The sequence below is a fragment of the Canis lupus genome, chromosome 33 (assembly GCF_011100685.1).
Source record: "Canis lupus familiaris isolate Mischka breed German Shepherd chromosome 33, alternate assembly UU_Cfam_GSD_1.0, whole genome shotgun sequence".
NCBI lineage: Eukaryota > Metazoa > Chordata > Mammalia > Carnivora > Canidae > Canis > Canis lupus.
In genome coordinates this window covers 30,006,066-30,023,956 of record NC_049254.1, presented here as the reverse complement: position 1 = coordinate 30,023,956, position 17,891 = coordinate 30,006,066, and the positions used below count along the sequence as shown (strand labels likewise).

Sequence of the window (17,891 nt, the reverse complement as noted above, 5' to 3'; positions counted from 1 at the left end):
CTCCCCTGAATGTGCTCTCGGGCACCCCGCTCTCACTCCTGAGCAGTGGGGAGGGGCAGAGGGAGAGGGAGAAGCAGACTCCCCACTGAGCAGGGAGCCCCATGTGGGGCTCCATCCTAGGACCCTGGGATCATGACCCGAGCTGAAGGCAGGCACTTAACCGACTGAGCCACCCAGGCACCCCAGTAAATGACATCTTTAAAAAAAAAGAGAGAGAGAGGTGGGCAAGTAGGGAAGTTGCGGTAGGGGTGCAACTGTCTTTGGAGCAGTTTAGCAACAAAAGAAAGATCTGAAAGTACATCTGGAAGCAGGAGGACATGGTGTGGCCAAAGGAAACAAAAAAGGGGGGATACTGCAAAAGGGGGTACAGGTGACGGGGCAGGGGCCCTGCGAAGGCAGGAGAAGTGGGTGCCTGCAGAGAGCTACTCAGAGGTGGGTTGACAGAGCCCTTGGCTCACTGTCCCTGCTTGTCTGCCCTTGGAGCTACAGCCCTGGGGGGAGGGGGGCGGGGGGGGCTGCCCAGTCCTGCTGGATCTGAGTTCCTTCCGGCCCTTGCCCCCATCTAGGGCCAATACCTGCAGGGATACAACCCCTTCGACCGCGGCTGTGCCAACAACTGGTATTTAACGATTTGTGCACCGCTGGGACCCAAGTGAGTTGGCTGACCAGAGGCCCGAGGGGTGGCCCCTGGGGCTGGGGGGCAGGATGAAGCCGAGGCATCTCCCCTGGCCCTCAGCCCAGCTCCCAGGCCCTTATATGCCCTTCTTCTTTCAGGGTTTTCTGCAGGGCAATGTGAGAGCCTCTGGGATCCCGGCTTCCTTGCCCTTGTGGGTTCCTGCCCCAGGTTGTGGGGTACAGGGGCACTGTAGCCTGGATAAGATGGTCCCAGCTCTCTGCAGGGCCACGCCTTGGGCTGTGTGCTCCCCAAGCTGAGGGGGACCAGGCCGGGGGGCCATGACCCCTCTCATCTGGCTTGTTGCTCCCCAGGTACATGGCCGAAGCTGTCTGGCTGCAGAGGATGGTGGGGTCCGACTGGGTGCCCAAGCAGAACCTGCACGTGCCACTGTGCCCCTCGGCGCTCCGTCTCCCAGCCCTCCCAGGGCCCGGGCCTGGCCCCCAGGCCCAACCTCCCGGTCTCTGCAAGCCAGGGACGGGTCCCCCAGGGAGTGGTGAGGCTGCGGCCCTCCAGGAGGTGAGGAGCGTGTGTGTGTGTGTGGGGGGGGGGGGGGGGGGGGGCGCCTGCAGGCAGTGCCGCCCCTCGCCGCACCCCCGGGCCTCTGCGGGCGGCGGGCGCCAGGCCCTCGCCGTGGGGGGCAGCTTGCGGGGCCCGGGCTGCGGGCGGGGGGGGGGGGGGGGGGGGGGTCGGGGTCGCGGCGAGGGCGGGGCGCGGGGCGGAGCCCCCGCTGTGCCCCGCCGCACCCCCGTCCACCTGCAGGGGGCGCCCGCCGCCGGGAACTCGCCGCCCCGGGCCGCCTCGCCGCAAGGGGCCCTGGGGTGGGGGGGCTCAGGCTGGGAGCGGGCCCTCTGGGTGCCTGTCCCTGGGGGGCCCCTGGCTCCTCATCCCTGGGGGGCCCCTGGCTCCTCATCCCTAGGGGGACCCCCTGGCTCCTCACCCTTGGGGGGACTCCGTGGCTCCTCATCCCTGGGGGGCCCTCTGGCTCCTCACCCCTGGGGGGACCCTCTGGCTCCTCACCCCTGGGGGGACCCTCTGGCTCCTCACCCCTAGGGGGGCCCCCTGGCTCCTCATCCCTGGGGGGCCCTCTGGCTCCTCATCCCTGGGGGGGACCCTGGCTCCTCATCCCTGGGGGGACCCTCTGGCTCCTCACCCCTGGGGGGGCCCTGGCTCCTCATGCCTGGGGGGGCCCTGGCTCCTCATCCCTGGGGGGACCCTCTGGCTCCTCATCCCTGGGGGGACCCTCTGGCTCCTCACCCCTGGGGGGGCCCTGGCTCCTCATGCCTGGGGAGGCCCTGGCTCCTCATCCCTGGGGGGACCCTCTGGCTCCTCATCCCTGGGGGGGCCCTCTGGCTCCTCATCCCTGGGGGGGACCCTGGCTCCTCATCCCTGGGGGGACCCTCTGGCTCCTCATCCCTGGGGGGACCCTCTGGCTCCTCATCCCTGGGGGGGACCCTGGCTCCTCATCCCTGGGGGGACCCTCTGGCTCCTCATCCCTGGGGGGACCCTCTGGCTCCTCACCCCTGGGGGGGCCCTGGCTCCTCATGCCTGGGGGGGCCCTGGCTCCTCATCCCTGGGGGGCCCCCTGGCTCCTCATCCCTGGGGGGACCCTCTGGCTCCTCATCCCTGGGGGGACCCTCTGGCTCCTCACCCCTGGGGGGGCCCTGGCTCCTCATGCCTGGGGGGGCCCTGGCTCCTCATCCCTGGGGGGACCCTCTGGCTCCTCATCCCTGGGGGGGCCCTCTGGCTCCTCATCCCTGGGGGGGACCCTGGCTCCTCATCCCTGGGGGGACCCTCTGGCTCCTCATCCCTGGGGGGACCCTCTGGCTCCTCATCCCTGGGGGGGACCCTGGCTCCTCATCCCTGGGGGGACCCTCTGGCTCCTCATCCCTGGGGGGACCCTCTGGCTCCTCACCCCTGGGGGGGCCCTGGCTCCTCATGCCTGGGGGGGCCCTGGCTCCTCATCCCTGGGGGGCCCCCTGGCTCCTCATCCCTGGGGGGACCCTCTGGCTCCTCATCCCTGGGGGGACCCTCTGGCTCCTCACCCCTGGGGGGGCCCTGGCTCCTCATGCCTGGGGGGGCCCTGGCTCCTCATCCCTGGGGGGACCCTCTGGCTCCTCATCCCTGGGGGGGCCCCCTGGCTCCTCATCCCTGGGGGGACCCTCTGGCTCCTCATCCCTGGGGGGACCCTCTGGCTCCTCACCCCTGGGGGGGCCCTGGCTCCTCATGCCTGGGGGGGCCCTGGCTCCTCATCCCTGGGGGGACCCTCTGGCTCCTCATCCCTGGGGGGGGCCCTCTGGCTCCTCATCCCTGGGGGGGACCCTGGCTCCTCATCCCTGGGGGACCCTCTGGCTCCTCACCCCTGGGGGACCCTCTGGCTCCTCATCCCTGGGGGGGGGCTCTCCATGGCAGGACAGTTCTGCAGCCCTTCTTGCCAGTGGTGCCATCCTGACGGCTGCCTCCTGCCGGGGGGTCACCTGCTGGTCCCAAGCCCCCGGGTCGGAAGCGGGCTCAGGGGCGGGAACCACCTCAAACTGAGGCTTCTCTCTGGCGGCCAGTGTGTGACTTTGGGGATAGAAATGGTGGCACTTCCTGGAAGGCCATCAGAGGACAAAGCAGGGGGCGCGCCAAGTGGCAGGGGTGCGGTGGGCACACAGGGAACGCAGCGCTGTGGCTGTGGCCTTTGCTCCGCCAAGCAGCTAACAGGGTGCTCGTGCTCTCCGAGGGCCTCCGCCCTCGAATCACGGGGTCCCTGGAACACTGACCCGAATCTCGGGGAGGGGGGGCACAATCCGAATCTGAAGTCTTGTCAAGGGCCCCTGTGATGCTGCCACCCTGAAGTTCCAGAGCAGCCACACTGCTTCCTGCCACCCTGGCGTCCGGGTGGAATCAGGGTGTGGTGACGGTGAGAGGAAGGGATGTCGCCGAGGGATCATGTCCTGTGGCGCGTGTGCCTACGTGCGCGTGCTCGTGCTTGGGATGGGGGTGAGGGGCAGGAGCCCACCCTCCGGGGGCGTCAGCCCAGCCTGGAGAGGTGGGTGACCCGTGACGGAGACATCGGTGTTCCGTGTGCGGGGGCCCCTCCAGGCCGCCCTTCCTTCTTGCTCCCACCTGGAATGTTCCTGGCGGCCTCGGCCCTTCCTCTCCAGCCCCCACTTTTCCTTGGCTCTGGCTGTCTGGGCTCCCCACCCAAGCCCAGGGCCTCCAGCTCTTTCCTGTCCTCTTTGCCCTGGTCTCAGGGCCTCTCTGTGCCCAGGCCCCTCCACGTTCAAGCCTTTCCTCAGCTCTCCTCCCCGCTGAACTCGGGTTCTTGGGCTCCGGAAGGGGTGCAGGGTACTCCCCGGCCTACGGAAAGGCAGCCTGGCTTTCGGCCTTGCCCCAAGCAGCTCCCGCCGCCTGCTTAAAACGCTTGGGCCCACGCTATAAGCGGAAGCCGTCCTGTGTGTCTGGAGAGCCTGCCGTCCCCGGTTGCAGGTGGAGAAGAGGGCGCGAGGCCTCCCGAGCCCCCGACCCCAGGATGGCACACATGTCTGTGTTTGTCACCTGGCTGGGGGGTTTCAGAGGACGCAGCTCAGCTCAGGTGGCCCAGCAGTGAGGACAGGCCCAGGCTCCCTCCCAGATGGGCGTCCTTGGGCTGGTCTGAGCCTGGGCCAGAGGGGAAGAGAAACCAGGAACCCAGGCCGAGGCCTGGATGGGGAGATGTGCAGGCAGCTGGCTGGGTACCCAGGGGGTGCCGGCCTGGAGCCCCAGACCCTCGGCCTGGTCCTGCTTGGCCCTCCTGCCTTCTCCCTGCTGCTCTACCGGGTTTCAGAGCCCTGTGACCGGTCATCAGACTCTGCCAACGGGGTCTGCACCTCCAGCCGCACAGGGGACTCGGCCTTCCAAGACTTAGGGCCTTCCAAGTCTTTTTTTTTTTCCTTAAGATTATTTATTTCAGAGAGAGGGCAGGCGTGAGCTGGACCAGATGGGAGGCGGGGAGGAGGGGCAGAGGGAGAGGAAGAAAGACGCTTTAGCCGACTCCGTACTGAGCATAGGGCCTGACGTGAGGCTTGATCCCAAAACCCTGAGATCATAACCTCGGCCGAAACCGAGAGTCGGCCGCTTAACTGACTGAGCCAACCCAGGTGCCCCAGGGTCTTCCAAGGCTTAAGCCAAGTGTGAATCATCTCCCAGAAAGCCTGGGCCCTGGTTTCCCCACTGGGCAAGGACAGAATCATAACTTTTCTCAGGTTCTCAAAGGTGGCCATAACCCCTTCTGCTCTGGGACGTAGCTTCTGGGTCTGTGTCAACCCCCCAACCTGAGGTGCCTAGGATTTCTTTAGGAAGGCCCCTTGGATCAGGCTTCCCTGCTCCTCAAGGGACCTAGGTTGCCCCTTCCTTTGACTCCCACTACACCAGTCCCTGAAGCCTTGGATGTGCCCTCAGGGAGTCCTTCCTTCCAGGCTGGAGGTCTCAGCTGGCCTGCACCCCCTTCCTTCTTCTGCTGAACCTGCCCTTGATTCTCAGACACACCCCCCTTGGAGCCCTTGGCCCACTGATAAGAGCAGGGCTATTATCTGGGCCCAATTCTGGGGCCAGCTCTCCACACACCCAGGAAGCCCTGCCGTCCCTGGACAGGAGCCAAGGAGTGAGCGCCCACCCAGTAGGGTGCCAAGTCCCCATGGGTCTGGAGCCCCTCTGAGATGTTCCCAGTCCACACCTGGAGCCTGATGGTGTGGATCGGATCTGGGATGGGGAGCCCGGAAGCAGCCATCCCTTCATCTGCAAACCTTTCCTCCACAGGCCTTCTAGAAGGTCAGGGTGTCGGGCCGGGAAGCACACTGGGCTGGGGGCCACTCTGCTACCAGCTGGTCTGCTACGGGACGGAGTGTCTTCCCTCTGCGTGGCCTCCTCCCTGGTGGTTGGTTGTAGGACCCTAACTCTTTAGAGACGCACGGGGCTCCGGGGTGACCCTCCTCAACCCCCCCAGTTTCACAGGCAGGGACCCGGGAAGGAAGGGCTTGCCCATAATGACATGGTGTCCAAGCCGGGCCGCGCTCCCTCTGTTTGCCAGACTGCCTGGCGCGTTCCTGCTCCGGGGACCGTTCCAGAAGAGCAAGGAGCTGGGCAGCCACCCGGGCCCCGCCTTGCAGCCCCCCATCCTCGGGGCCAGCAGTGCACTGCGGCGCAGGGCCTGGGGAGCGATAAGAGGGCCCGGCGCAGCCCTGCCCACAGCCCTGCGCCGGGGGTGATAACGGTGCCCGCCGCCCCGCCCGGGGCCTGCCGCTGAGGGGGGTGCTGGGCGCCGGAGGCTCCTCCGCGTGGGGGCGGGCTGCGCCTGCCGGGCCCCAGGTGCGCAGCCTGGCACCCAGGGGTGCTCCCCTGGAGCCCCAGCCCGGAGCGCGGGGTGACGGTGTGCAGGGCCCCGGCAGGAGTGCCCCGTCCGGGCCTGTGCCCCAACCCCGAGCTCCCCGCAGGTGCCCCGCTGCCTGGAGATGGGGGAGCAGGCCGCCTCCTGGGGTGGTGGCTGCCCCGTGACACGCGGGCCCGGGGCTGGGGGGGCACCCACCGGGTGGTCCCGGCCCTGGACTCCGCGGGGGGGCTGCCCTACAAGCCATAGGGTGTCCACCACCCAGGGCCCCCCGGGCTGCGTCCGGGTCTCGCAGACCGTCCCACTGGCTGGGGTCAGCCCCCGAGGCCGCCTGAGCGGTGGCGTCAGCGCTGCTGTCGGGCTATGCGGCCTCCTGCCGGCCCCTGGCCCGGGCAGCTGAGCCCCGCGACCTCGGACGAGGATGCTGCTGCTGTGGCTCCCACTGGGCTGGTCCCCTGCTGGGGAGCGGGGGGCATCCTGGGGACCGGCCCCGGGGGGCAGGGGTGGGGCCGGCTCAGCACCCCACAGGTGCTTGATCCAAGGGTGACCACGGCCTCCCCAGTGGAGGCTGCAGGAGGCTGTGGGAGGCTATAGGATGTGCCGGCCGGGCGGCTGTGGGCTCCCCGCTGGCGGCTGCAGGGGCGTCCGCGGTGCCCCCTGGGGAGCAGCCGGCCTTGGTGTGTCTGGGCCAAAGGAGGGGAGGCCTGCGCGTCTCCAGGGACCGGCAGGATGGCCCCCACGGGCCCTGCCTCCCGTGCTGCGGGGTCTCCCGTTGACACCACGTTGCTCCTATTCTGTGACCAGTGGCCCAGGAGAAGGAGGCCGAGGACTCAGTCCCCCGCGCCCTGTGGGGCTGCTCAGGGCCACGGCCCGGCCTGGCCTCCTCTCCCGGCAGCCTCCGCACACGGGGCAGGTGGCTCAGTCTGGCTTCAGCCCTCCTCGCTCCTGCTTCTTGCCTTTCCCCTCGTGCCCCTCTCTGCCCTGCCCCCCCTTCACCCCCCCGCCCCCCGCCCCCCCTTCCTGGACTGCAGCTTCCAGGAACACAGAGCTAACTGTCTGCCAACTGTCAAGTGACACCTTTGCCTGTGGTTCTTGGAAGCCAGGCGGGTGGGGAACCCGCAGGCTCTGGGCCCTGCCAGGGGCGGAGCAGCCTGGGGTGGGGGGGCTCGGCAGTGTGGCGGGGGGGCCCCCTCCTCTCCCCAGGCCCGTACTCTCAGCAGTCCCGCTGTGCAGCTGGAGGCTCCCGGCCCCGAAGGCTCCCTCCTCAACGGCCAGCTTATTTCCCAGAAGAAACCCAAAGCACCAGGTGGGGGGGGGGGCTCTGCAGGGCACCCCCAGGTTGCCTCCTACCTAGAGGCAGGTGAGGCCGGGTTCCAGCCCTCCTCCCTCTGACTCCTCCTGTCACCCCACCTGCACAGCCAGGTGGGTCAGAGGCCTGCGTTGTAGAGCGGGAGGCACCCTTCCTTCCAGAGCCCTAGGGCCGTGGCTCCGGTGGGCAAGATCGTGAGGACACCAGGGACAGCGGCGGGCTGACTGCGGGTTGCTCGGCTTGCAGGGTCTCAATCCTTAGACGACTTGCGAGGAAGGTGCTGCTATTACGTCTGTGGACGTGACCCTGGGCCTCAGGCCTCTGTCTTCCTGTCTACAAGGACAGAATTTTCTGGAGGCTCCTTGGGCTACTCTTGCCCTGACCTCCAGTTTATGACGCAGTGACCAGGAAGGAGGGTCCCTGGCGTGGGGACAAACCCTGAGGTGGACAGGGCCCCTGGCAGGGCTTTTTGAACGACACATTAGGGTCCTTTACCTGAAACTCATCTGTCCCCCCGTTGCAGGGGCTGCATTAGGTCACCAAACAAGGGTCCTGATCCCTGGGCAGGACCGTTGGCCATCTGCTCTGCAAAAATCCCCTGCCCGGTGTTCACTAGATGACTGTTCCTTAGCCACTGACAAGACCCGAAAGGCTGTCCTGCCTGCCCTCTTGCTGTCCGGGCAGTGGGACGATGCAATGGACAGAGCACAGGCTGGGCATCCGGGGGCTGAGTTGGAAAGCAGGCCCTGCTGCTTAGGGTCCTGTGGCCCTGGAAAGCCTCTAGCCTCTCGGAGCCCCTGGTCCTGTATCTGAAGGCACCTCGCGGCGTTGTGGTGATGGTCCCCACCTAGCATAGGCCACAACCCAGCGGCTGTGGGGTTGCTGTCAAGAGAGCAGGAGGAGGGCCTGCTTAGGCTCCAGTATTTGTCTCCATTTCCCCTCCTCGGGCCTCTTTCTCTAGCTTTTTGGGTCATTTGGAAATGACCAGAGCCAAGAATGGACCACCTGTTTCCAAATCCCAGGCAAAGCCTGGGTTGCCTTCCTTGGGTGACTTCTCAGCTCCCTGTCTTCCCCACCAAGTATCTGGTCCCTAGGGGGCGAGCTGGCAGGACTTCGGTTTGGGGCAGGGATGTGGCCCCGTGCTCTCTGCTCCCAGCTGGCACCACCATCCGTCGGTCCGTCTGGGCCCCTGGAGTGGAAGCCCGGGCAAGGTGTCAAGGTCTGGTCCGGCCGGGCTCTCTGATGCTGTAGCAGACACTCGGGCTGCACCCCGTCTTGGCCAGGAGGCTCTGTCTGCCTTGGACACAATTCAGACCAAAGAGCAAAGGAGGTTTGTTCCTAAAGCGGAGACCAGAAGTAGGCACACAGAGGCCTCTTTGCTTTGGAGTTGAAGCTTCTAAAGATTTGTTTTCTTTGAATATCCTGCCACAGGAAAGAGAAGCCAAAAATCAAACATGACTGAGACGTAAATATCAGGTGACTTTAAAGGAACAATTTGTTTAGTTTCCGTCCCACCCTGTTTCTGCTCAGTAGGGTCTCAGGGACTCGTCCCTGGGGTTGGGTGGTGGGTCCGCACCCTCCTGGGTCCACCCGTCCAGCCCCACCGGGAGGTTTCCGCAGTACAGGATCCAGCCAGAGGGCCTGGCCCCGCGCGTGGTCCCAGGGGCGGACCGTGGCCACCCAGCTCAGGAAGCGGAGGCAATTGCCTCCATCCTCCGCCGCGTCGGCACCCTTGGCCATGCCCTCTTCCCTGAAAACGCTCCCTTTATCCTTGACCTCGGGGAGTGGACACACCTGCCTCCTCCCGACTCCGGCTCTGCCTCCCGCTCACCTCTACCAGGCTCTGTCCGGCGCCCCCTCTTGCAGAGCTCACGCCCTTGCCCTCCATAGCCCTGACCCTGCCCGTGCCCCGGCTCCGGCCTTCCTTTCTTTTCCTTTTTCCAGCTTTCCTGGGGGTATATATAGGTGACAGATATGATTATAAGGTATTCAGAGTGTACAACGTGGTAGTTTCTGATCTGCCTGCACTGTAAAAGGATTCTCCCCATTGAACTGGCCTTACTTTTCCGACTGAGTGATCCCGGGGCCTGGGATCGAGTCCCACATGGGGCTCCCTCTGCCTGTGTCTCTGCCTCTCTCTCTGTGTCTCTCATGAATAAACTATTCCGGTCGAATGGTTCCCTTGGGGTCCCACCAGAGGCTCAGGGCCTCTCCATATCCCGGCACAGTGGGCACAGGAGAGAACGGCAAGACGAAGTCAGCCATCGAGGGAGAGGAGCTCTTTGTTAGCCGGAGGGAACAGCTAACTGAGCAGGGTTCCAGGGCCTGGATCCCCGGAGACGGCGTCTGGGTGTCCCCGCCTGTTCCCGAGCCGAATCCAGAGGGTGTCCCATAGCTGGCCTCGAGCAAGAGGGAGCAGAGTGGGAGGAAACCTCTGGGCAGCCTCATTGGCCCTCTTTGCCTCCAGGGTCCCTGTCGGGGGGCGGAGGGAGGGTCCGGGTGAAGGAGCTTCTAGAGAGGAAACCAGCTGAGGGCTTGGCGCTGTCATCCAGGGAAGAGCTGCTAAACAAAACTAACCAAAAAACCGAGGCCAGACCTGGGATAGTGGGACTAAAACTTCATTCATTCAGCAAATACTGAATAACTACAGTGTATTCAGGAGGTCATTTAATGATTTTTTTAAAAAATGTGTTCAGGGCACCCGGGGGGGCTCAGGGGTTGAGCATCTGCCTTCTGCCCAGGACGTGACTCTGGGGTCCCTGGATCGAGTCCCCCGTCGGGCTCCTGCATGGAGCCTGCTTCTCCCTCTGCCTGGGTCTCTGCCTCTGTCTCTCTCTGTCCCTCATGAATAAATTTTAAAAAAAGGAATCACACCCCTTATCTCTTTAGCCCCATTTTGAATCATGAAAGGCCTCCCGGATCCTTCAATTGTGGCCTCAAGGCTGGGTGCAAGGGGGGGGTGACAGAGCGGCTGCCTTCACAGCCTTGGTGGCCTTGAGGCCTCTGTCAGGAGGTGAGGCACCAGCCAGGCCAGGGGAAGGTGTGTGTATGTGTCCCCTGCGTGCCCGACACCCACTGTCCGGGTCATTCGTTCCCCACCGCAGCCCCGCGGGGAGGTTTGAGTTACCACCATCCCCTCGTGCAGCAGCAGGTGAGGCTGGTGGCAGAGCTGGGCCGAGGCAGGGGGTCCCTGGGCCGAGGCAGGGGGTCCCCTCCGGCTGCCTGCAGACAGTAGCAGGGGGTTAAACCCATTTCTGATTACGCCAGTTGCAAACCCGTTTGTCTTCCCCTAGAAAATCCCACTGTCAGAATTGCTTCTCCCCTCTTTGTTCTGCAGCCTCTGAGTCTCCCAGACTCCCCCGCAGTTAGCAGGTCCTCTCTCGTGTCATCTCTGTGATGAAAGCAGCCTCCTGGATGGGAGAGGATCTAGGGTCCCCAGCCCTCCCGCCACCCCCCTCCCGCTGAGCTGGCTCCAGGGACCTGCTGCTTCCTTTCGCAGCTTCCCTATTTGCTTCCCAACTGTCTGCTTCCCCAGCCTGCTCCCTGCCCCCCACACCACCCTCTGTCTTCTGATTCTAAAATAGGACGGCAGGGGGAAATTATGTGCATTCCCCTATCTGGCCTCAGATCTTAGGCAGGCATTGGAGAGAAATAAAAAGTACTCGATCACCTTCCTGTTTTGACTCCGGCACCAGTAATATTTTTCTGAAAGCCCGCTGCGGGCGTTCAGGGGTCTGCGGGTTAACCGGCCCTCGTCAGGCTAACCCGAGGACCTACGTACCCTACAAATCCTGTTTCGGGGTGAAGCGTCTTTAGACCCCACCTTGAAATACAATCGACTTGGAATTCGAGGGGTGCCTGTTAATTCTTAACAAGTTCAAATCTGCTACGTCTTGGGAGGGATCCCTAACCTTGCTTATTTGGCTGCTCATCCAGACTTCAGGATACTGTTCTAGGGAGTAAAGTACCCACGCTGTTCACCACTGCATGCTGTCCTGGGGGCTCAGGCCTGAGCCTCTCTGAACCCCAGCTTTTTCCTATGTGAACCGGGTCAACAGTCCTGGAGTGGCTCTGACCACTTCAGAGGTGGCAGTGAGGTGCCAAGCACAAGGTGTGGACGTACTTTCTATGCTGAAGGTGCAGGGCACCATTAAGAAATTGCGATATGCGTGCCCCCATTGCACCACTTAATTGACCTTTTTTTAAAAAAGATTATTTATTTATTTATGATAGACACAGAGAGAGAGAGAGGCAGAGACACAGGAGGAGGGAGAAGCAGGCTCCATGCAGGGAGCCCGACGCGGGACTTGATCCAGGGACTCCAGGATCGCGCCCTAGGCCAAAGCAGGGGCCAAAGGCAGGTGCCAAACCACTGAACCACCCAGGGATCCCCAACTGACCTGTTTTTAAAGAGTTAAAGCTCCAGTCCCCAAACTTTTTTTAAAAAGATGTTGTTTGTTTATTTGAGAGAGAGAGAGAAAGAGCACAAGCAGGGGGAGAGGGACAAGGAGACTCCCCACGGAGCAGGGAGCCCGACGTGGGGTTGACCCCAGGACCCTGAATTCATGAGCTGAGCCAAAGACATGTCTGAGCCGACTGAGCCCCCCAGGTGCCCTCCAGCGCCCAGCTCCTGAGTTCCGGTTTGGCCAGGCCCCACGGAGCTCAGATGTCCTAAGTTCTGAGCTCACCGACTGGCAGGAGGTACGTGCTCTGACGGTGGCCTGAAGGCAGGACTCCCAGGATGAGCTGACTTCTCATGGCACGGTGAGGCCCTAGCCTTGTCCTCTGCACCCCTCTCCCAGTGGAGCAGTGGGGGACCTGGTCCTTGGCCTCCAGCGGGGAGCCAGTGAGTCCTCCAGGCAGAGGTCCTCCTGCCCACAGCCCCTGCACACCTGCTGCAGTGGGTGTGGCCTTAAGCTGCCCACCTCTTACCTCAGGGTCTCCCAAAGCGTGCTGCCGCGGCCCGCTCGTCTCTCCCCCAGAGGACTTTGGATTTCAATAGGTAAATATTTATTGTAATGGCCATGGGAGAAAAATACATATCTAGCTCAAGAGAAGCCTGCCTTGACCAAGAATAGAAGGATTTGGAGACTGAGTTTTGTTTGTTTTTTTGAGATGGGGTTTTTTATTTTTATTTTTTTATTTTTTTAAAATATTTTATTTATTCATGAGAGACCCAGAGAGAGAGAGAGAGGCAGAGACACAGGCAGAGGGAGAAGCAGGCCCCCTGCGGGGGAGCCCGATGTGGGACTCGATCCTAGGACCCCGGGGGTCACACCCTGGGGCAAAGGCAGATGCTCAACTGCTGAGCTCACTGGATGTCCCAAAGTGGGAGTTTGTATAAATGGGTTATTTAAAAGGAACAAGAGAGGCTGCATATATTAACCTATCATTGTGGGCTCTGTGGGGTTTTTTTCCAATATATATATTTAAATTTAAACTCCATTAATTAGCAGATCATGTATTATTGGCTTCAGAGGTAGAGGTCAGTGACTCATCCGGCTTACATAGCACCAGTGCTCATCCCATCACGTGCCCTCCTTCATGCCCATCACCCCGTGCCCCTTCCCCCCATCCCCCTCCCAGGCTCTGTGTTCTTTAGCAAAGTATATTTTCCCACAAAATGAGGTGGTTTAACATTGATTTGATGGCGCATCCCAAGTGCAAGGTAGAGCAGGTGATGTGCAGGTATGGAAACCCTGTCTCAAGTCGGGGAAATGCTGTTTTCCATGCGATGCTCTCAAGCATCGGGAGGATGTGTCGTCGACCCCTTCCCGGGGGCGAGGATGGGCGCAGAGTGGCAGCTGCCCGGTGGCGGGGCGAGGGAGTGAGGGGCCCGACCCAGCGGAGCCAGGGCAGGTGCCGGCGGGCTGGTCCGCGAGCAGGGCCTGGGGCAGAGCGGCCCGCGAGGGTGGTGGGCACGAGGGGGCCGCGGGGCTCCCCGAAGCTGACCCGACGGCGGGTGGGAGGACTGGAGGCCCGGGCGGCTGCACCCGCGCAGGTGCGCCCCACCTGCCGGGCTCCCCCACGCCGTCCTGGGGACGGCACCCGCACACCCCCGGGGGGCTCGGGCGGGGACCTTCCTGCTGGAAGAGCCATCACAGTCCTTGGGCCTGGTGCCTCTGAAAACACTGCCAGCAAGGGCTCTCACCTGGGGCACGCACGGTGCTCACCTGCCCGATGGCCGCGCCTCGCCCCGCACCTGCCCGGGACGCAGACAGGCTCCCAGAGCCGGGGCCGAGCCCCGAGCGCGGGCGGCCTCGGTCTCCCGGGACGGGGAGCCCCTGAGGGCCAGGACGGGGAGCCTGCGCGAGGAGCCGGAGGTGACCGCCCGCGGCCAGCCGCCTGCGGGGAGGTTTGACGGCAACAGGCCACAGAGGGGTCATAACCGAGGGCACGACGCCCCGGCCCGGAGGCACCTGCAGGCGAGGGCAGGGTGTGAGCCACGGCCCCTCTCCCGGGAGGCCGAGGGCACGCCTGTGTGCAAGGCTTACTGCACACCGCGTGCGGGGGGCGGGGTAAGGGGCCCCCAGACAGATGAGGGGCGCGAGGCCGGGAAGCGTGGTAACCCCCTGGGCACCGGCTCAGGCCCTCGGCCAGCGCCCGGACCCCCAAGGGGATGCCAAGGGAAGACGGCCCCGGGGCCGGGGAGGCACAGGTTACCCCGGGCCGGGGGAGCAGCTGGAGGAGGAGCAGCGGCCGGTACCCCGACCCGGTGAGGCCGGGGCGCAGGTGCAGCGGCGGGGCACTGGGCGCGGGCGGGAGGCCAGGGGGTTGCGCTTGGTTGGGAGAGAGGGACCTCTGGTACCGGCTAAGAGAAGCCTCCCGAAACCTTCAGTTCCAGAGTTAGCTTTTGGTTTCAGAGATTACTCAACCCTCCTTATTTTTATCTTCAAAAACAAAAAAGTAAAAAAGCTTTTCTTAAGTCAGTTCTCTTCTTTGTAATACCTGGGAGCTAGGATGGGGGGAGCAGCAGGTGCCGCTCCCGGGTCTCCACCCTGCGGGGCCTAGGCCGCTGGGAGCCGCCTGCCCGGGCCGGAATCCCTTGGCCGCCGGCGGAGGCTGCGGGAGTCCTCTCCGTGTCATAACTGGGGAAACCGAGGCACCGAATGCTCAAGTCCCCGGCTCCGGGCCCCTCAGCCAGCAAAGGGCAGAGCTGGGGTGCGACAGGTGCTCCCTCCGGGCCGGGCTCTTCCAGCCCCGAGCACCCAGCATCCCCCCCACGCACAGCCTCGGGCTCCCCCGCTGCCCCTCTTCCCAAGGTCCCCGCAACTTGGAGACGGCTCTTATGGCGACGGAAATGCTTTTTTCTCCTGACTACAGAAGTGGAACGTACCTATTTTGGAAAATTTGTAAAGTATAGAAAAGAAGAAAATGGAAGTTCTCGGTAATCCCACAACCCAGAACTAATCATTGGTAACACTTTGGGGAATAGCCTTCCCGTCTTTCCTCCGTCTATCAAGAGGCATATGTAATAAATATCACCACCACACAGGTTTTGTAGTTTTTAAAAAAGAAACCTATTTATTTGTTTGTTTGTTTATATATTTATTTATTTATTTATTTATTTATTTATTTATTTATTCAGAGAGGGTGTGTGCACAGGTGACAGAGCAGGGTTGGGGGAGAGACTCTCCAGCAGACTCCCCACTCTCACAACCCTGAGACCATGGCCTGAGCCAAAATCAAGACTGACTGAGCCACCCAGGCACCCCTTGTTTCATCATTTTTAACAGCTATTTAGAAATATAATTGACTGGGCAGCCCAGGTGGCTCAGCGGTTTAGCGCCTGCCTTTGGCCCAGGGCATGATCCTGGAGTCCCGGGATCGAGTTCTGCGTCGGGCTCCCTGCATGGAGCCTGCGTCCCCCTCTGCCTGTGTCTCTGCCTCTCTCTGTGTGTCTCATGAATAAATAAAATTAAAAAGAAAGAAATCACTGATGTTTAAGAAAAAAATATAATTGACTAAACTGGACATATTTAAAGTGCACGATCTGGGGCACCTGAGTGGTGCTGCCGGTTAAGCGTCCGGCTCCTGGTTTCTGCTCAGGTCATGATCTCAGAGTCGTGAGATCAAGCCCCATATCGGGCTCTACACGCCTCACAGAGTCTGCTTGAGATTCTCTCTCCTCCTCCCTCTGCCCCTCCTGCTTGTGCTTTCTTTCTCTCACTCACTCTTTCTCTTTAAAGTAATAAATTAATAATAATACAATGAACAATCTGGTAAGTTTTGCCACACGCGGAGGTCCGGGAAGCTGCCGCCACAGTGAAGACACAGCGCATGTGCAGCGCCCGCCAGCGGTCCCCGAGCCCCTTTGGTAGCCTTGCCTCCCTCCACTCCTACCCCAGGGCTCACATCCTGAACCGGGGAGTCCTGCCCGTGTTGGCAGGAACCCGGCCAGGGCCCCATGTCATCCCTGGCTCTGTTTCATGGTGCTTCAAGGAGCACGAAAGATAAACCTGCGGGTCAAAGGGTGCTCGATCTTGTCAGCTCCGGCCTCTGCTCTTGGGCCAGTGGGCCTGCTCCTGTCCCTCCAGCTCTCGGCCCTCCCCCTCCGTTACTCAGATCTGCCTCCCCCTCCCCCTCCACCCTCCCTGCTCCCTGGACTTGCCTCCCCCCTCCTCGGGTTCTGTGGCCTCTTCTGGGAAGCCGGCAGGCGTCCCTGGTGGCAGGTGCCAGCAGGTCTCTGGCTGCCTGTGCTGGTGGAGCGGGCCCAGGGATGGAGCTGCCCTAGGTGGAGCGGGGCACAGGGATGGAGCTGCCCCAGGTGGAGCGGGGCCCAGGGATGGAGCTGCCCTAGGTGGAGCGGGGCACAGGGATGGAGCTGCCCCAGGTGGAGCGGGGCCCAGGGATGGAGCTGCCCCAGGTGGAGCGGGGCCCAGGGATGGAGCTGCCCGTGCAGGTGCAGGTGCAGGTGGAGCGGGCCCAGGGAGGGAGCTGCCCGATGGCGAGGAGGTGCGGCAGGCCCCTGTGACGCAGCCTCGCTGGTGGGCCGCCTTTGACAGACATCTCCGTGGCTCTCACCACTCTAGCGCTTCCGTGAGCAGCATTTCCTGAGCGTCACTCAATCTTCTCCCTATGACTCAGGCCAGACTTGCAGCATCGTCCGCTCATGTAAAGTGGCAGGTGGCGGGCGGCGTGGGTGGAGGGGGAGACCAACCGAGCTCTTTTCCTGGAACCTGCTTTCTTGCAAAGGCCACACGTGTCCTCTGCTCAGAAGGGGGACAGCCGTCGGGTTTCCGCGCGGCCTATTGGCGGTGGCCCACCCAACACGCCACCGGTTAAGGGTGGGCAGCAGCCCGGGGCTTGCTCGGTCTCCCTCCGGTGAGATGAGCTGCATCTGTGCGTTGTTTCCAGTCCTGGGGCCGCCGTCTCTGTTCGTGCCCCCTGTTCTGACCTTCGTAATGACCCGGGTGCAGCAGCCCCAGAAGGGAGCCCCAGCTCGGTGGGCGGGCCTGCGAGGGGCGAAGACAAAGCCTAGAGCGAGCGGGAGCCGGGCCGGCTCCGACGAGGATCTCCGGAGGGAGAGCGCTGACTGCTACAGGGAACATGTCTCCACGTTAAACTGAGAAGCTGGTAATGATGTGCCCGCGTGGGTAAAGGGATTGTAACAAATGCACCCCGGGGGGGGGGCGCCGGTGGTCTGGGTGCAGTGTGGGACGGCCTGTACCCTCTGCTCTGTAAAGCCGAAACTGCCCTGGAAAATAAAGCCTCTTCGGGGCGCATCGGCCTTGGGCTCAGGTCATGGCCCCAGCGCCCTGGGGTCAAGCTCCGGAGCTCCGCATCACTGGGGTCCCTGCCCAGCAGGGAGCCTTTCTCCTTCTCCCCTGCTCTTGTGCTCTCTCTCTCTCAAACCAATAAATAAAATCTTTTTTTTAAAAAGACACTCATAAATAAAGCAAAAAATGTGAAATAAGAGAACATCCTAGCAACACATAAATCAGCGCAGGATTAGGGTCCAGAATACATGAAGAACTGGAAGTAAGTAAGAAGAAAAGACAAGGAACACGCGACCATGTGTTTTGCAAGAGAAAACATCGTCAGCCAACACGGAGAAAGATGTTTAGCTTCCTTAGGAATCAGGAATATGCAACTTGAAGACACCAGGAAATACCACTTTCCAACCACCAGGCAGGCCAAGGGTTTAGCCGTTAGGATGGCCTCGCCACGCGTGCTGCTGCTCTGACTGCTGCGCCAGGACCCAAGGGCCCGTCCCCTGTAGGGCCCCGCATGGCGGGATCGGGGATGGGGCCGCCGCCCTTTGCGCCGTCAAAGAGCCGGTAAGTGAGCCATTTAGCTTTTCAGGGTAAATGGATAAACCGGGTAATACCGTATAATGGGATGGGGAGGGGAAACGAGGAACCCTGGGCCCTGTTCAGCCTCATTCGTTAACAAGTGCATGTCAAGAATATGGTAGCGGATGACGTATTCATTTCCTGGGGCCACCATCACAAAGTACCACGGACCAGGTGCCCTCTCACGGTTCTGGAGGCCAGAGGTCCAAGGTCAAGGTGCTGGTGGGGCCGCGCTCGCTCTGAGGGCCCAGGGACGGATGTGTC

At 62.5% G+C, this 17,891-nt stretch overlaps 1 protein-coding gene across 1 annotated transcript in view; it reads left to right on the top strand.

Moving 5' to 3' along the window:
• Positions 1-17,891, top strand: part of ZDHHC19 (zinc finger DHHC-type palmitoyltransferase 19) — a 34,587-nt gene that overhangs the window by 9,376 nt on the left and 7,320 nt on the right. Inside the window, exons 6-9 of the mRNA XM_038583142.1 lie at positions 567-652; positions 988-1,192; positions 16,690-16,908; positions 17,216-17,612. Coding sequence (XP_038439070.1) covers positions 567-652; positions 988-1,192; positions 16,690-16,728 — 330 coding nt within the window. The 3' untranslated portion in view covers positions 16,729-16,908; positions 17,216-17,612. The remainder of the gene's footprint in view (positions 1-566; positions 653-987; positions 1,193-16,689; positions 16,909-17,215; positions 17,613-17,891) is intronic.